General features: G+C 41.2%; 1 protein-coding gene across 3 annotated transcripts in view; it reads left to right on the top strand.

Annotated features, from left to right (window-relative positions):
* Window positions 1-12,302: 12,302 nt before the first annotated feature.
* Unc5d (unc-5 netrin receptor D) overlaps window positions 12,303-15,977 on the top strand; it is a 586,279-nt gene continuing 582,604 nt past the window's right edge. For all 3 annotated transcript variants that reach the window (XM_070016201.1, XM_070016202.1, XM_070016200.1), the window contains exon 1: window positions 12,303-12,672. In XM_070016201.1, the coding sequence (XP_069872302.1) occupies window positions 12,573-12,672 (100 nt within the window). In that variant the 5' untranslated portion in view covers window positions 12,303-12,572. The remainder of the gene's footprint in view (window positions 12,673-15,977) is intronic.

Genomic DNA, 15,977 nt, shown 5'->3' with positions numbered 1-15,977 from the left:
TACTAGATTATGAATTCACAATTGTCTAGGTTTAATGTGGAAAATTCCTGAGTGTAAGCATTAGCATTCCATAGAATACATGCTTTTTCTTCTGCCATCTATCCTGGGATACTGCCCATCTAGCACAAATAAACTTCATGGTTTCAATTTTTTTCTTTTTTTCTTGTTTTTTTTTCTTTTTCTTTTTGGTCACAGGTCTTGACCTCTGGGCCTGGGCATTGTCCCTGAGCTCTTCAGCTCAAGGATAGAGCTCTACCGCTTGAGCCACAGCACCACTTCTGGTTTTCTGGTGGCTAATTGGAGATAAGGGTCTCACGAATTTTCCTGCCTAGGCTGGCTTTGTACTGCAATCCTCAGATCTCAGCCTCCTGAGTAGCTAGGATTACAGGCGGGAGTCACTGGTGCCAGGCCATGATTTCAATTTTTCTGAAACCATGAAGGTAATACAATTTTGACTCCAAAATCTATATTCAAGAGAAGTATCTTTTTAAAATTCCTTGAGATCATTTTAAATGTAAGTCCAAGGTCAAGACAGATTAGTCTCCATGTTGCTGGCTTTCTGTTGATAAGGAGAAATATTGAGTCCATATTTTCCATCATGTTGTACTATTCTATAGAACCCAGGTTTGTATATAGATCTGAAGTAAAACTCCCGGTTTTGTGTGGACACCAATATTTGCTTAGGTCTCCAATAAAATGCATACCAGTAGGTGATGGTAGGCTTTAACTTCCTCACAACAATTTCATAGTAAACTCATCCTTCTGGCTTCTACGTATGTATGTCGACTTCTCAATTTTTCTTTAATTTGAATGAAACTTGACTATGTGCTAAAAATATTTGTAATGTTTTTCCTAGCATCTCTATGTTGTTATTTTTTCCCATTAGGTGCTACTAAAGAAAACATCAGATTAAATTTAGTGGGTTTTGTTTTCTTTTTAGAGTTAAGTTCTGAGAATTTCTTAGCAGAATATCTTTCATGTATATAACTGATGCTTATTAAATGGTCTCATTTCTGATCAGTAAAATTTTAAAATAATGTATTAATCTGGTGGAAACATCCAGAACCTTATTAAATAATAAGTCATCAGATTGTACCTCAATCACAGTTTTAATGAGAATGACACGAAATTTGTTTATAACTTTGGCCATGAATTTAGACTAGCCATCAATCATAAGAATGTTCCACATGTTATAGTTGAGTAATTTCTAGTCACAAATAAATGCAAAATATAGCAAGTGTCTTTTGGCATGTCTTGAAATGACTGAAGGGTTTTAGCTACTAAAATAGTATAATATTTTTATTGATCAAGTGACACTTCTTACTACCTCAAGGGGATAGACTCACTTTACCAGAATTATGGATTCCAGGACATAACTCCATAGTTTGAAAGACAGAGCTCAAACAAAGTATGGATGGGGAAAAAAATCCCAGAAACCTTTTCTCAAAGAGAAGAAAGAGAGCAGAGTTGTCTTAAATAATATACAGCAATTCCCATGGCCGGTAAGATCTCATCCTACAACTGACATAGGTTGATCATCAGTTTGTTTGTTACTGAAAATAAATGCTGTAGGATCAGAGTTACAGGAATAGAGGACCGAGCCTGGAGACCATATGATAAATGCCGCATATCGTAAGAAAAAAGGCAGAAATAAAGCCTCTGTTAGGAATGAAACTGAGAAACAAAGCAAGATACTCAACACAGATTGTGAAAGCTTCATATTGTCCATAAGGAAATGACCTGGAACAACACCAAATTATGAACAGGAAGAACTCCAAAAAAGGATATGACTACAACCATCTTCCCAAGAAGGGTCTCTGATCTAGTCCCATGAGCAACATCTCAAAGCCTGTGACCCTTAAGAAGATTGGAGCAAGGGCAGGGTGGGGCAGACCTCTCCAACCTGTCTTCAGATGGGACAGGGAACCTTGGGTCCCCCATGCCTGGCTTTCTGAACTTCACATTTCATTCCTATACTACTCTGTAGATCTAATTGCCTGAATTTTATGTTGGCTGCTGTGTCTTATGAATACTGGTGACATCTTTCCATTGTTTTGAGCTGTCTATAATGATAATGCTCTCATCTGCTTGTTTGCAGGTAACACACGTTTTAAAAAATAGCTGATAATTCTAATCCTTGACTTTGTCATCTCCACATGATGTGTCAATATGTGAATTTATTGTTTTACATTGTAATTTTGAATGTATGTTTCAGCTGCATAGATATCTCCACCTATAATACTGGAAAAATTTCAATCCTTTAAAAATTATTTTACCTCCAATCCTTTTATTATACTTTTCTTTGTTTTTTATTGAATATTTATCAGAATATTTCAATCTGTTCTCAAAGTCTTTGAATTGTAATTACATATTTTTTCCTCTGTATTCTGATGCCCTGATTCTGCATTTTTAGAATAACTAATTCTCTCTTCGGCAGATGAACCTTGTTTTATTTTCACATTATCTCCCTTCATATTTTCTTCTTTCTTATTCCAAATATTTTATCCTTTACAGTTTAACTTTCATTTTTAGTTAGTGTTTATATAATAAATCCAGTCATTCTACCTAAATTTAAAGCATTCCAAATATACTTTAAGATGTATGATTTTTTCCCATGAGGACTGATTTTATTTTTCTCTATTTTTAATCTTTATCTTAAGTATATTGATTAGTATGATTATTTTGAGGTGATTTCCTTTTCTGATTCTGTCCTTTTATCCTCATTATCTCTCCTCATAGATCTTAACATTCTCTGGATAGCAGAGTTGTGAATCTTTCATTTACATCCAAGATCCAAGGCTAAAACAAGAACTAAAAAATTCATTTTGGGCCAAGGTCTGGTGCCTCAAGGCCTGTAATTCTAGCTGTTCAGAAGGCTGAGATCTGAGGATCATGGTTTGAAGCCAGCCCAGGTAAGGAAGTCTTTAAGACTCTCATCTCCAATTAATCTCCAATTAATTAAGGTGGAGCTGTGGCTCAATTGGTAGATCACAAGCCTGAGAAAAAGAAATGCTCAAGGACAATGGAAAGGCCCTGAGCTTAAGCCCCAGAACTGGAGCTCTCTTTCTCTCTCTCTCTCTCTCCCTCTCCCTCTCCCTCTCCCTCTCCTCTCTCTCTCTCTCTCTCTCTCTCTCTCTCTCTCTCTCTCTCTCTCTCTCTCTCTCTTTCTCTTTCTCTCTCTCTCACACACACAAACACACACACATCATTTAGTACTTTTGAATTGCCTATTACTGTGGGATATTAGAGTCTGCTCTTAAACCTATGATTCATTTTCAGTAAAGACACATATCTTTCTAATTCTTCTTCCCTAAAGGTAGTCAGACTGGCTGAATTATTTCAGACTCTACTCTTGTCTTGAGTAATTCCACTTCTCTCTGTGTCTTGAGTTGTATAACTGGTTCTGCTATGCCATCTGCATGGAACTATTTATTCTGTCATTGTTTTATTCCATGTAACACTAACAGCTGAGAAAGTCAGAGCCTAAAAAGTTCTTGACTTTAGCCCTGCTCACCACTTAGCAGTTCTAATTTGTTGATAATCTACAGTGTATTTGTCATGGGTTTGAGACATATATATGTTTAGTTTTCTTTTCTATGTTTCATATCATTTCTTCCTGTTCTGAGTAGAGAAGGATTATTGTCTAAAATCACTACATTAGTTTGGTCAGAATCTACCTCCTTATCACAAGAATTTTAAAGAATATCTTTAAGTAAACTTACTATTTAAACTCTACTCTATTTTTGACACATACACATACATGTATGTGTTGAAGTCTAAGTCTATGTCTATAGAAAGAAATGGTATATCCTCTTTAATTTACTGTCTCTTTTCAGTTCAGAGACAGATATATTTCCATAAAACAATGCATCTACATTGTTAGTAGTTTAAGGAGAAAAGAATAAAAGGAGTTCTACATTTACTTTCTGTTTAGATTGGCTTCTTACTGAAGCATCAATAATAGTCACAGCATGCTAATGATCCCCACCTTCTACTATAGAAATACATCCCTCTTTCTCTAGTAAAGTTGGTATTTGAATGGCGATGAAGTCATCCTTAAACCTGACAAAAATGAGTAGAATATGTGGTTGAATTAAATTGCAAATGGAACTCTCTTAAATTTTATTTTCTGTAAAATACTACTTAACATGTAAAGCCTATCTTTTCTCCTTCAAAATGCATGACAGCCATTCACTAATGACTGCTTTTAAATCTATTGCCTGAGACTTAAGACATTACAAATATGTAATTCTGTAATGCTGGGAAAAAGGAAGCAGGTAAAAGATTCAAGCCTAGTAGTTCAAAACATTTAAAATTTGGAGAAGATTCTGTTTGTTAAGCTACCATCTTATATTTGCACATCTTCAATTAGAATTAGTTAGCAGTTACTTAAGTTGTATTTGAAGGACTAAATATGTCATTCTGGTTTTAGTCACAGGGAATAATTTGTAATATCTTATTCAGAAGAAAAAATCAACTGAACAGAAGGAGGAAAAGAAGAAAACAAAACATAACTAGAAATGAACTTAGATTAAAAGCTAACCTTTGTTTTGTGATTTCTAGATACTACTTCTACTAAGAGAATGCTATGATTAAAGTCAGTAAAATGCTTATGAGTATATAGACATCTTAGTAAATGGGATTACACTATTCTTTTTGTTGCATCTTCTGCAGAGTTCAAATTTCTCTCTTTTAAAAGAATTGGTTTTAGCCGGGCGCTGGTGGCTCACGCCTGTAATCCTAGCTACTCAGGAGGCTGAGATCTGAGGATCACAGTTCAAAGCCAGCAAGGGCAGGAAAGACCGTGAGACTCCTATCTCCAATAAACCACCAGAAAACTGGAAGTGGTGCTGTAGCTCAAGTGGTAGAGTGCTCACCTTGAGCTGAAGAGCTGAGGGATAGCGCCCAGGCCTAGAGTTCAAGTCCCACGACCACCAAAAAAAAAAAAAAAAAAAAAAAAAAAAAGAATTGGTTTTGGTATTCCATATGTATTCCACATTCTAGCTTTGATTTTCAGATAAGTATGGACTGTACTGATTCAATCTTTTGCCCTCAGTCTGGTGTAGATGAGTAACACTTGTCTGGAAATATACTACCTGGACCTATTTATGTTCACAACCACAACTATCTGTAGGTTATCGCCAACAATTTTTGTTGTTAGGATTTTCTGGTACAGATAGGAATCCTGGCATCTCATATTATTCATGAGGAGTTGGTAATGTTGGAATGTGAGTTTGTTCTGCTTGTTAAATTTTGTCTCTTGATTATATTCCTTGCTGGAGCCCATAGGAAAATTCCCTTCAAGGTTTTTGGCTTTCTTAGAATTATTATTGTGTGGTGTAGTAAAGGTTTCTTGAAACTTATATGGGTTTTTGTTTGTTTGTTTGTTTGTTTTGCCCATTGTGGGTCTAGAATTCAGGACCTAGGTACTATCCTTGAGCTTTCTGGCTAGTGCTCTATCACTTGAGCCACTGCTCCACTTCCAGCTTTTTTGTGGTTAATTAGAAATAACAGTCTCATGGACTTTCCTACTTGTGCTGGCTTTAAGCCTTGCTCCTCAGATCTCAGCTTCCTGAGTAGCTGGAATTTCCGGAGTGAACCACCAATGCCAGGGTGGTATAGCTTTTAACTCAGCGAATTTTCTTTAACTTTTTCCAAATATATCATCCCTTATCTTCTACCAACCAGCAGGTCCTGTGCCTAGACCTAGAGATGGAGAGGGAGAAAAAATTAATTGATTCTGTCCTAAGTTGAAATAAAGGAACAGATAGAGACACAACAAAAGAGTAAAATCTCCATATCTACATATCAGAAAGCTTTGTCAGTGGGCACTGGTGGCTCATTCCTGTAATCCTAGCTACTCAGGGTGCTGAGACCTGAAAGACTGACATTCAAAATGAACCCAGGCAGAAAAGTCCATCAGATTCCATTTCTAACTAGCCAGATAAAAACTACACTAGACATATGTCTCAAGTGGTAGAGGACTAATCATGAGCGCAAGCTGAGTGAGGGTAAAGGTCCTGAGTCAAAGTTTTAATAGCATCATATAAAAAAATTTAACAACATTCATTTGTCAGTAAGAATCATTTTGTGGAAAGATAGCAATATGAAAAATACCAGGCTATTCCTAAGCTATCACAGAGCACATGGACTGCTGGAATGTGGAAATTGTCAGATTTTGGATGTTAAAGGCCAGGGTCATGTCAGTCAATGATTTCAAGTTTCCTTCTTAACAGAGACCTCATCTCTTATGAGCTAACACATATCATCTTCTCTCATCAGAATTTATTATTTTGTAAACAGTAACATTAATTTTTCTGCCAAAAATTCTGTTTTGGGATATTATTTTTATTTCATTCACCTGTGTTAGCAGCTGTAGCTGAGACTCTGCAGTGGTTGATCTCAGGAAGAATTTCCTGGGAACTGAAGGGAGAAGGTACCCTTGTGATGTCAGGAAAAAGCTGTTTAGTTAGAGTCTTATCTTGGTGCCCTGCTGCCCTTTCTAAACAAATGTATTGGATTTTTGCAGTTTATTGCTGCTTCATAGCCCAATCTCTAAAACAGACTTCTCTAATTTTGTCTCTGTGTGAGAGAGTTTACTTAACAAATGATCCCATATTGCCTTTAACAGGGAAGGTTGTTAACCTGGATTATTGCACACAGATAGAACATCATATGTGAACCACTCACAGCTCCCTAGTATTTAACATCCATTTTCCTTTTGCTCCCAGCAGGTTCATGAATCATGAGCTGGGCCTGTAAGCACACAGTGGTGAATACAATTCAGCTCACGGTGAGTTGCATGCATTTCTGACATGTGCTGCTCTGATTAAACAAGACTGTCCTGGGGAAATGACTGGCATAGAGTATTCCCAATGGAAATATCACTTGTAAAATATCTCATTTAATTGTATCGCTAAGTTCACCAATTGAACCTGCCAGCTGTTGCCCTTTCGTCCAGCTGATTTTTGGTCTTCTCCTATTTATTACCATAATTACATGATTAATAGAGACAGTGATTTTCATCAGAAACATCCGGCAGTTGCAAAACCAGAAATAGATTGTTAATTTGATCCTCAGAAATAGAGACAGGCTTAAGGAAGAGAAAGGCTGTAGTGGTAACACCCCCAAAGTGGAGAGAGTACCTCTTTATAAACCATATCCAGGAGAAAAGTTGTGTGTTAACTTTAATATGTCTGTAAACATTAATTCTCCAAACAGTTAAGTCTAAAATTACCAACTCCACCAACAAGGTTAGGAAACACATGATGTAGAAATGCATTGTGGAATGGTTTTTAGTTTTTCTTCCACTCATCCAATAATGCTAAACCCACCTCCTTTGTTTTCAACTATATCTCTGTTCTCTTCTTACACCATTTTGCTTTTGTTCATGCTGTAAATAAGATACTGTTCTCAAATAATCTGGCCTATGGTTTAATGCAGTCAGCAGATTTCTTCTCACAATTGGAATGATTTCATATCTAAAGTCCTTTACTTCTCCCCGACTATGTTTTGTTTTCAGCATTCTAAATTCAAAAATTACAATACTCTCAGCATTTTCCATAGATAATTTACTCACTTCTATAACTTTAATGGTGGTTTTTGAACTCTGCTGGGAGATGTCCACATGTTAGGGGCAAAAGATTTTCATGAACTTCAAGGCTCTCCTCTAGCACCTAGAAGTCCCCCACCCCCAGTCATGTAAAATATTTCAAAAATTGTAAATGGTCCCTGGAATTTTTCTACTTAAAAAAGCTTGTTGAATGATTTTTTTCCAAACAAATACAGATCTTACAAATAACTAAGTCAAGTAAATTGCCTATAAAGAAATACACATTCAGGGCTGGGAAGGTGGCTCAGTGGTAGAGCGCCTGCCTTGCATACCTGAGGCCCTGAGTTCGATTCCTCAGCACCACATAAGCAAAAAGGAAAAAAAGCCGGAAGTTGCACTGTGGCTCAAGTGGTAGAGCGCTAGCCTTGAGCTGAAGAGCTGAGGGACAGTGCCCAGGCCCAGAGTTCAGACCCCACAACCGGACCCTCCACCCCCCAAAAAAGAAATACACATCCTTGGAAAGGGATATATCTCTTGCTTCAACATCCAATTCCCTTCTCCCATTTTATTTTATTTTGTTGTCTGGTCCTGGGGCTTGAACTCAGGGGATGAGTGCTGTCCCTGAGCTTTGTGCTCAAGGCTAGCACTCTAAGACTTGAAACACAGCTTTGCTTCTGCCCCCCTTTTAATGGTTAATTGAAGATCAAAATCTTGAAGAATTTCTTGCATGAGCTGTCTTTGAATTGTGATGTTCAAATCTCAGGATTACAGGCATGAACTATGAGAACCCAGCTCCCTTCTCCTAAGTATGACTCAAATCAACCATGGTCTACTGTTTGAGAGTAATTGAGCTATTAATGAGTAAAAGACAGTGGAGATAAACACTTCTACCTTTTTCCTTTATGGAGAGAGTATCAGAAAATTGGCATAGTCAATCCAAACAAGAAGGAGGAATCAGGAGAAACAATATTACTTGGTACTGTGGTCTAAATGCTTGTATTTATCCAAAACTCACATGTTGAACTATACTCACCAAGGTGATAGCATTACCAAATCTAATTGGAACTTATGAGAATGATGACCACATTAATGGGATCAGTTCTCTTATGATAGAGGCCTCAAACAGTGCCCTCTCCCTTTTGTATCATGTAACAACATAGTGACAAAACATCATCTGCAAATTAGTAAATGGATTCGCAGCAGAAAATGAATCTACTATTGACAAATCATTCCGTTGTGTATATTCTATTTTTTTTCTTGTGTATGGGTCCTGGAGCTTGAACTTGGGGATTAGGCATTATCCCTGAGCTTTTATTCCTAAAGGTTAGTACTTTATCAATTGACTTACAGCTCTACTTCTAGTATTTTTTGGTAGTTCATTAGAGGTAAGAGTCTCATGAACTTTCCTGCCCAGGCTGACTTCAAACCACAATCCTCAGATCTCAACCTCCTGAGTAGCCAAGAATGCAGGTGTGAGCCACTGGCACACAGATTATAAACTATCCATTCTATGGTATTTTTAATAGCAACCTGATCATATGAAAACACCTCAGTATAGCAAGTAGGGTTTAACAATCTCTGTAGAACATAATGTATTGTTTAAATATTAAATTCCAGAAGCAGTGGCTTGATCCCAACTTATTTCAATATTAATTGGAGTTCAGCATTAATTGGCTTGTGTCTGTAGCCCATAACCATGGGTATTTGGAGGATGATATTGTTAGGATTGTTGCTCAAGATCAACCTGGGCAGATAAACAATTCTCCTGATGCCTTCAAAATGAACAGCTGGACATGGTGGCATAAAGCTGACGTTCTAGTTACCAGAAAGCCTAACATGATCCTAGGCAAGAAGTGGTTCTCAGGTATATAAAACAAACAAACAAACAAAAAACAAGTAAAAAAATCAGGGCTGGAGGCATGGCTCATGGCAAGCTCACTGATAACCAAGCTCAAAGCCCTGAGTTCAAATCATAGAACCACCTAGGAAAAAAAGTATTCACATGCTAAAATTAAAAAGGATTTTTAAAAAATTGTGCTGGTCCTAGGGCTTGAATTCAGGGTTTGAGAACGTTTCTGAGCTTTTTTCTGAGCTAGTGCTCTCTTTTTTTTTTTTTTTTTATGAGTGAGGTAATGAGTACACTTCCACTTCCTCTTGAACATTGTTACCCCCTCCATTGTTTTCCCCCTACCATCCCCTCCCTCCCTCCCTTCCCCAAGGTTCTTTTTTTTTTTTTTTTTTTTTTGATCGTGATTAAGTGATTACTTAATTTCCGGAAATTCACAGTATTGTGGAATAATGATGCTCATTTAAAGTCACAAGTTCATTCTAACTTTCCTGGAGCAAATTGTCTATCACAGTCTGTAATATATAACGGTGCTCATATGTTATATACCATATATGTGATCAGCAGCATGGGGATATTTAGTAGTGGTTCAACCAGATGAGTGGGAGTTCTTTGTTTCTTAAGTCCTGTTAGTTTTGTCATATCACCTAACATTTTGGATTCATCATCCACTTATCAGGGAGACCATGTACTGTTTGTCTCTTCGTTCTTGGCTTACCTCGCTCAACATGATTCCTTCTAGCTCCATCCATTTCCCTGCAAATGCCATTATTTTGTCATTTCTAATGGCTAGTGCTCTCTTGAACCACTTCTTGCCCCTTGGTGGCTAATTGGAGAAAAAGAGTCTCACAGACTTTCCTGCCCATGCTGACTTTTTATAGATGGGCCAAAAGGATGACTGTGAAATTGAATCTAGTCAAACACCCCTGGTTTACAGATGAGGACATAGTAGTTGCTGACTTGCCTTAAGCCCAGACACCCAACTCTCAATAATGTGGGGAGTCTATCTCCTTTAGCACAGAGTCTCAGACAAGTTCATACATTATTCTATGCTGCTATTCTTTGATTAGCAATAATTTTGGGTAACAACCAAACAATGTGTTTTCTCCAAACAGCTATGGAAAAACTAATATTATATATATATACATATATATATACACTTTATTCTCCAAGTAGAATAAAATAACAATTTATTTTCTAAAAAGTCAGAATAGTTTAGTGCAAGGTGTATTCATAGGCATAGCATAATTAATACAAGGTGCATAATTGATTCAGGGTATATATTGTGTGGGGTAATACTGAATGTTTAACTTCTCCCCAGCCAATTGCTAAATAATTTAGAGGAGGATGAAGTAGAAAACTTTACTGAATGGACATGACCTTGGCCTTCATCAAAGGTTTAGAATTACATGAATTTGGGCATCAATCTTGATGTTCAGCCACTTTCCAGCATGCCTTGGGCAATTCACTTCTAAACACAGCCTGGTTTTCTTCATCGGCTAAAAGGGACAACAGTACCAACTTTGCAGACATTAGTTGCTTAAAAATATATGGATAAGGAACAATTTAGTCACTCATTTAAAATGGGAGATTGCTTCCTTCTCTTTCATTCACCATTGTAATTTTACTTAAATCGTTGACTTAAAATTAGCTCGTCTATTTCTTAGACCCCTTTTCAAAATAAGATGGATCTTACTTTTGCCCCCTGTGGGGACAGTAGAATAACTTAAATAAGATCTTGGAAACGTAAACTCTTTTCCTTTCTTTCTGTGTTAAAACGAAGACTCATTTTTAACAGAACTGCCACATCGCCTTGAAGAATAAGGAAAGCCAGGCAATAAATGACTATTTTCCAGGAGACAGGAAGAGCATATTTGGTAGATTAATTCTCAATTCACCTTCTCAGAGGAAAAGGACAAAACCCCCATTTGCTAAGATTCTAAAGAGATTTTGGTCAAGTCCCTGGCCAGCCCCAAATCAGTCTTTGCTTCAAAACATCCTTCCCCAGGGCTTGTGTTTGTTGACCCAACCCTTTGATTGAGCTGTAAGAATACTGGAGGAAACAGATGATCTCCTGGCACCTGATTTTCATATACATGAACAGTGACTCTCAGGAGAGGGATGGGCAGCAGGCATATGGGCTGGTCAGGGAATGATGCCTCTAACAATTGTTCCTCTTTTTGCTCACAACAGAGCCAGTTAGTGCAATTACCTCACGCAGAACCATGAGCTCACCTTACACTGGACTTGAAGCTCAGATCTCAGCCCCCCTGAGCAGCTAGGAGTACTGCCATCCGCCCTGAGCATGGGCAGGGGAAAACTTTTGGAAAAGCGCTTCTCCACTTCTTTATCCCTACGCAGGCTTAACGAGCAGAGTCGCAGTAAAGGCATCGCTCCGCTATTACGTTTCCCTAATTGGCGCTTGTTTCCGTGTGTGATCTTCTCGTTTCTATTCATCTCTTCTGCTTTCCCGGGGTGGTAAACAGCGGAAGGAAGCGGGAGAGGCAGAACTTCCAAAAGGGCTCAAAGTTGAGCACAAACGGAGCTTGCAGGGAAGCGGGGGCATCGGAGCGGAGTTAGCAACCACGACGATCGGCCTGACCGGCGTTCTCCTCCCACCGCCCCGGCGGCTCGGCCCCTCGCCAGGCGGGCGCTCGCCTCCCTTAGCCGGGACTATTTGCGGAGTGGAGGAGCCGGCCGACGTGAAGCCGCCGCGGACACACCTGCGCCTCCCTCCCGGCCCCGCCCCGCGAGGCCCCCCTCCGCGCGTCGCCACGCCCCTATTGCCGCCCATCTCCAGCTCATTGGCTGCTGGCTCGGAGGGGCGGAGCCAGAGCTGCCGCGGGGGTCTCATTAACGATGCGGACTCCCGTCTCCGCTGGCTAGTCGGGGGCCGGAGTCTGAGCCGGGCTGTGATCCGCGCGGTGGGGACGGCGGTCGGCTCCGGCGGCGGCCGTGGTCACCACGCCGTGGAAGGCTATGGGGATGCGCTCTAGGACTGGGCGCCCGTGCAGTGGCGGCTCGGCCCGCCCTGCCCCGCTGCCGTAGGGAACGGCCGTGGAGCAGCCACTCTTCGGAGACCCCCGGAACCCACTCACCTCGGCGTCGCCGTGCCTCTCCCCGGCTCGCGGGAGACGTGGAAGGCCAGCGGGACTCCGGAGCCGGGCGAGGAGGATGGGGGCTGCGGCGGCCGCAGGAGGCGGCGGCGGGGCGCGCCGGTGGCTCCCGTGGCTGGGGCTGTGCTTCTGGGCGGCGGGGGCTGCGGCGGCCCGAGGTAAGCGCCGGACGGATCGGAGACCCGGGGAGGGGTGGGAGCGTCGGGAGACCGAGCGGGACCCGCTCCCACGGCGGCGCTGCCTACCCCACTGGCGCCTGGCCCGTCTCCGCGCAGAGCCGGACGGGGTGGAAGTCGAGTCAGGACCTCCACGGGGACCAGCTGCCTTCCCACCCAAGTTTGCGACCTGCCACAATCCTACAGGTTGCTGTGCCCCGGGCCCCCAACCCTGTCACTCTCTTGGTCTGCACCATTCTCCTTCTTTTCCCACGCCCTCCCCAAATGCTGCAGCCTGGAGTAGCCCGTCCGCACTCCGTCCTCGCCCTGCCCCGCTTCTCTCCACTTCCTAGGCGAGATCGTCCGTGGGTGGGCGCCCAGAGTGAGGTAAAAGAGTTCCTAAGGAAACGGGCTCTGGCCGGGTGGGCTCCGGGGAACGGCTTCCAGGCTGGAGTCGGCTCGCCCTGCGCCAAGCCTGGTACCCCTGGGGCGTCCCTAGCCTGGCGTCTTAGCCAGCGCGGGGCTCTCCTTCTCCAAGGCCTCGGGGGTCTACGGGGGAGCTCGGTATGGGGATGAGAGCTGTGTGCGCCCTCCCGGCTTAACTGCGCGGGCAGTACCCAGCTGGGAGAAGGAGTTGGCTCCGGGCTGGCTCACCCCGCGCCTCCTTTCCCTGCCCGGTGCTGACACTGGCTCGGAAGCGCGGGCCCCCCCCCCCCCCCCCCCCCGTGAGCCGCAGAGAATCTCTGCTTCTCCTCCACTTGGAAGCGCACACCCCATTTCCCCCCGGATCTTCTGCACTCCAGCAGAGTAAAATTTTGCAACTGGTTTCCGCTCCACCTTGAGCGAGGACGGGAAACATCAACTTAAAAGATAAAACCCACCGACTTATTCTCCACAGGATCGCAGCAGATTTTGTTTTGCGTTGGAATAGCTCTAGTATTGTGGCTTCACCTTTGAAATACTCCGGAAGCTGCTCTTTTCTGCCTGCCCTTCTTCATCTGTGTCCTTAGCGGTGTGCCATCTACTAGGCTTAGCATATGTAATGTCATTAAACCATTTGCCTGATGCTTGTCTATCAAGTGGTGGAACCGAGGGAACCACCTCACCTTGTGCTCTGCTGTCTCCTCAATATATTCTTGTGGCCAGAAGACAGTGGAAAAGATTGAGTACGGTTACAAAAGATTTTGTACAATCTCATTTTTTAAAAAAAGCCAATGGTGTGTTCAAAGCAGTAAGTAGTAATAACGTGGAAAGACGAATGGGGGAATAAAGGTGAATGGAGGCTGCCCATTTTACTCTGCTCTTATCATTTCCTGAAAAGTTTATTTTTAAAAAATGGGGCAGGCTTATTAAAACAAAAACAAAAACAGGAAAGGTGTGAAAATGAGCTTTGTGACTCCACAGGGTTGCAGTGAAGCTTACTTCTTTCTCTTCTTTAAGAAGCACAAGCTTCAGCCATTTAATTTACTTACAGGGAAGGGGCTGTGGTCTTATTGCAAAGTCAGCTCTGAATTGTTTGCAAGAGGAGAATGGGCTCTTTTATTCCTCTCCTAAATGTGGATCAAAATGTCTCAGTTTCCAGTTTTGGGTGTGGAACAACTAGGTGACTGAATCCTGATTCTGACCCTTGAAATTTAGTTGGTAGAGTTGTCTTAAAGCCAGCTTGAACTAAGAGGTGGGGACAAATGAAAAGCCTCTTGGATGGCGTTTTGCTGGCTGCGAAAGTAAGGCTAGCACCTCTTGTCTGCAAGCTGTTCCTTAAAGGTCTCTTGCAAAACACAGTGCACATTCTGCAGGCTTATTTACAACCAATGTCTTGCACAGATCATACTGATGCTCAAGACACAGAGTGGAGGAGTAAACCCGACTGGTCTTTCCCTTGTCACATCTTTAACTTTTGGGGACATGAAGCCACCTACCTTTAAGAGCTGTAAGAGATTCCTTGAGATGCAGCCTGCAAAACTTGTGAATCCACATTGTACCTAGCCTTGGACTGGTGGGAAAATTAAAGTTTTCAAATGGAAATTCTCATATCAAAGGGTAGGTTCCCAGATTACTCAAGTTCTCCCATCCCAGGAAGATGTCCACTCATTAAAACCAGAATGAGGCATATTCACATGGCATCTTTGCTTAGAAGTCTTCTTACTATGGTAGGGTTGGCTCTGGGTGATTTCTTTTTATCTGAGTAGGTACTTTTGTTCTCTAGGATTTTTTGTTTATCTTGTTTTTCTTTTTGTTTTGCAATATTGGGGGAGGGTCTTTCCTAACTTAGACTCTTTACCATGAGAGGCAAAGGCTGCATCTTTAGCCTATCAGTGACTCTTCTTGTCAATTGATGGAAAATATTTTACCTTTCCTGACCACCAGGAAATACAGAAATGTGCTTAGAAGGTATGTTTAACACTTCATTGACACTTTCTTTACAGTACTTGCCACATGTCTGTTTCCATGATGATTTTACCAGGGTCTGCTCTTCTAAATTTTCTTTCCCCCACTGTAAACACCTTTTTAAAACCAAATGACAATTTCAGATGATTGACTTTAAATATACTTAACAAGGAAGATGGTGCGGATAGGCAGTGTACATGTAGCAAGCAGTAGAGGCCTAAAGCGTGCCATTTTGTTTTCTGCCTTTCTAAGCAATACTTTCCTCTTCAGAATTTTCCTGCCTCTGATACAGTATAAGCAAGCCTCTTTGGTGCCAAGGTTATTGTATGTTTTAACACTTTTCAACTTACATTAACGTTGTTTGAGAGATATTTGTGACTTATCACCTACTAATTGAATCTACATCTTGTCATTCTGGTTTGTTTTTGTTCTTGGGAAGAATGGAGTATTGCTGTTGATCTCATTGTAACTTCCATATTAGATAGTGAAACACAGGAGATCCTAGTCATTAAAGGCAGTGAGAAAGATACTCTTAGACACTCACAGTATTCTTTGCTTTAAAAAAAATTCCGGGAAATGAAACAGTTCTTCCATTAACTGGCAGAATATATGGATGGCAAGAGAAATCCATATTTCTTTTGTAGGCATACTAGTGTCACATGATAAGCACATACTTAAATCCACTTACTTCCCCAGTCTCACTGGTGTAACACAGAGCTTATTTTCTCCTTAATGAATGTTATTAGGGACCTTCTTTGTCCTTCTCTTTATCCTGTTCCTTTTTCTCAAACAGTGCTGTCCCCTCATAGGACTAAGAAGAATTTTATTTTGATTCTTGGGCGGTACTCTTCACTTCAGCAGCCCTATAGAACCCACATTTCCTGCAGACAGTGTTCTGCTGAAGAGAACTCTTTGCCTCT

This window comes from Dipodomys merriami, unplaced genomic scaffold, assembly GCF_024711535.1.
Source record: "Dipodomys merriami isolate MVZ:Mamm:240054 unplaced genomic scaffold, mDipMer1.0.p SCAF_12, whole genome shotgun sequence".
In the NCBI taxonomy this organism is placed as follows: Eukaryota; Metazoa; Chordata; class Mammalia; order Rodentia; family Heteromyidae; genus Dipodomys; species Dipodomys merriami.
This window is presented reverse-complemented; position numbering and strand designations above follow the sequence as displayed.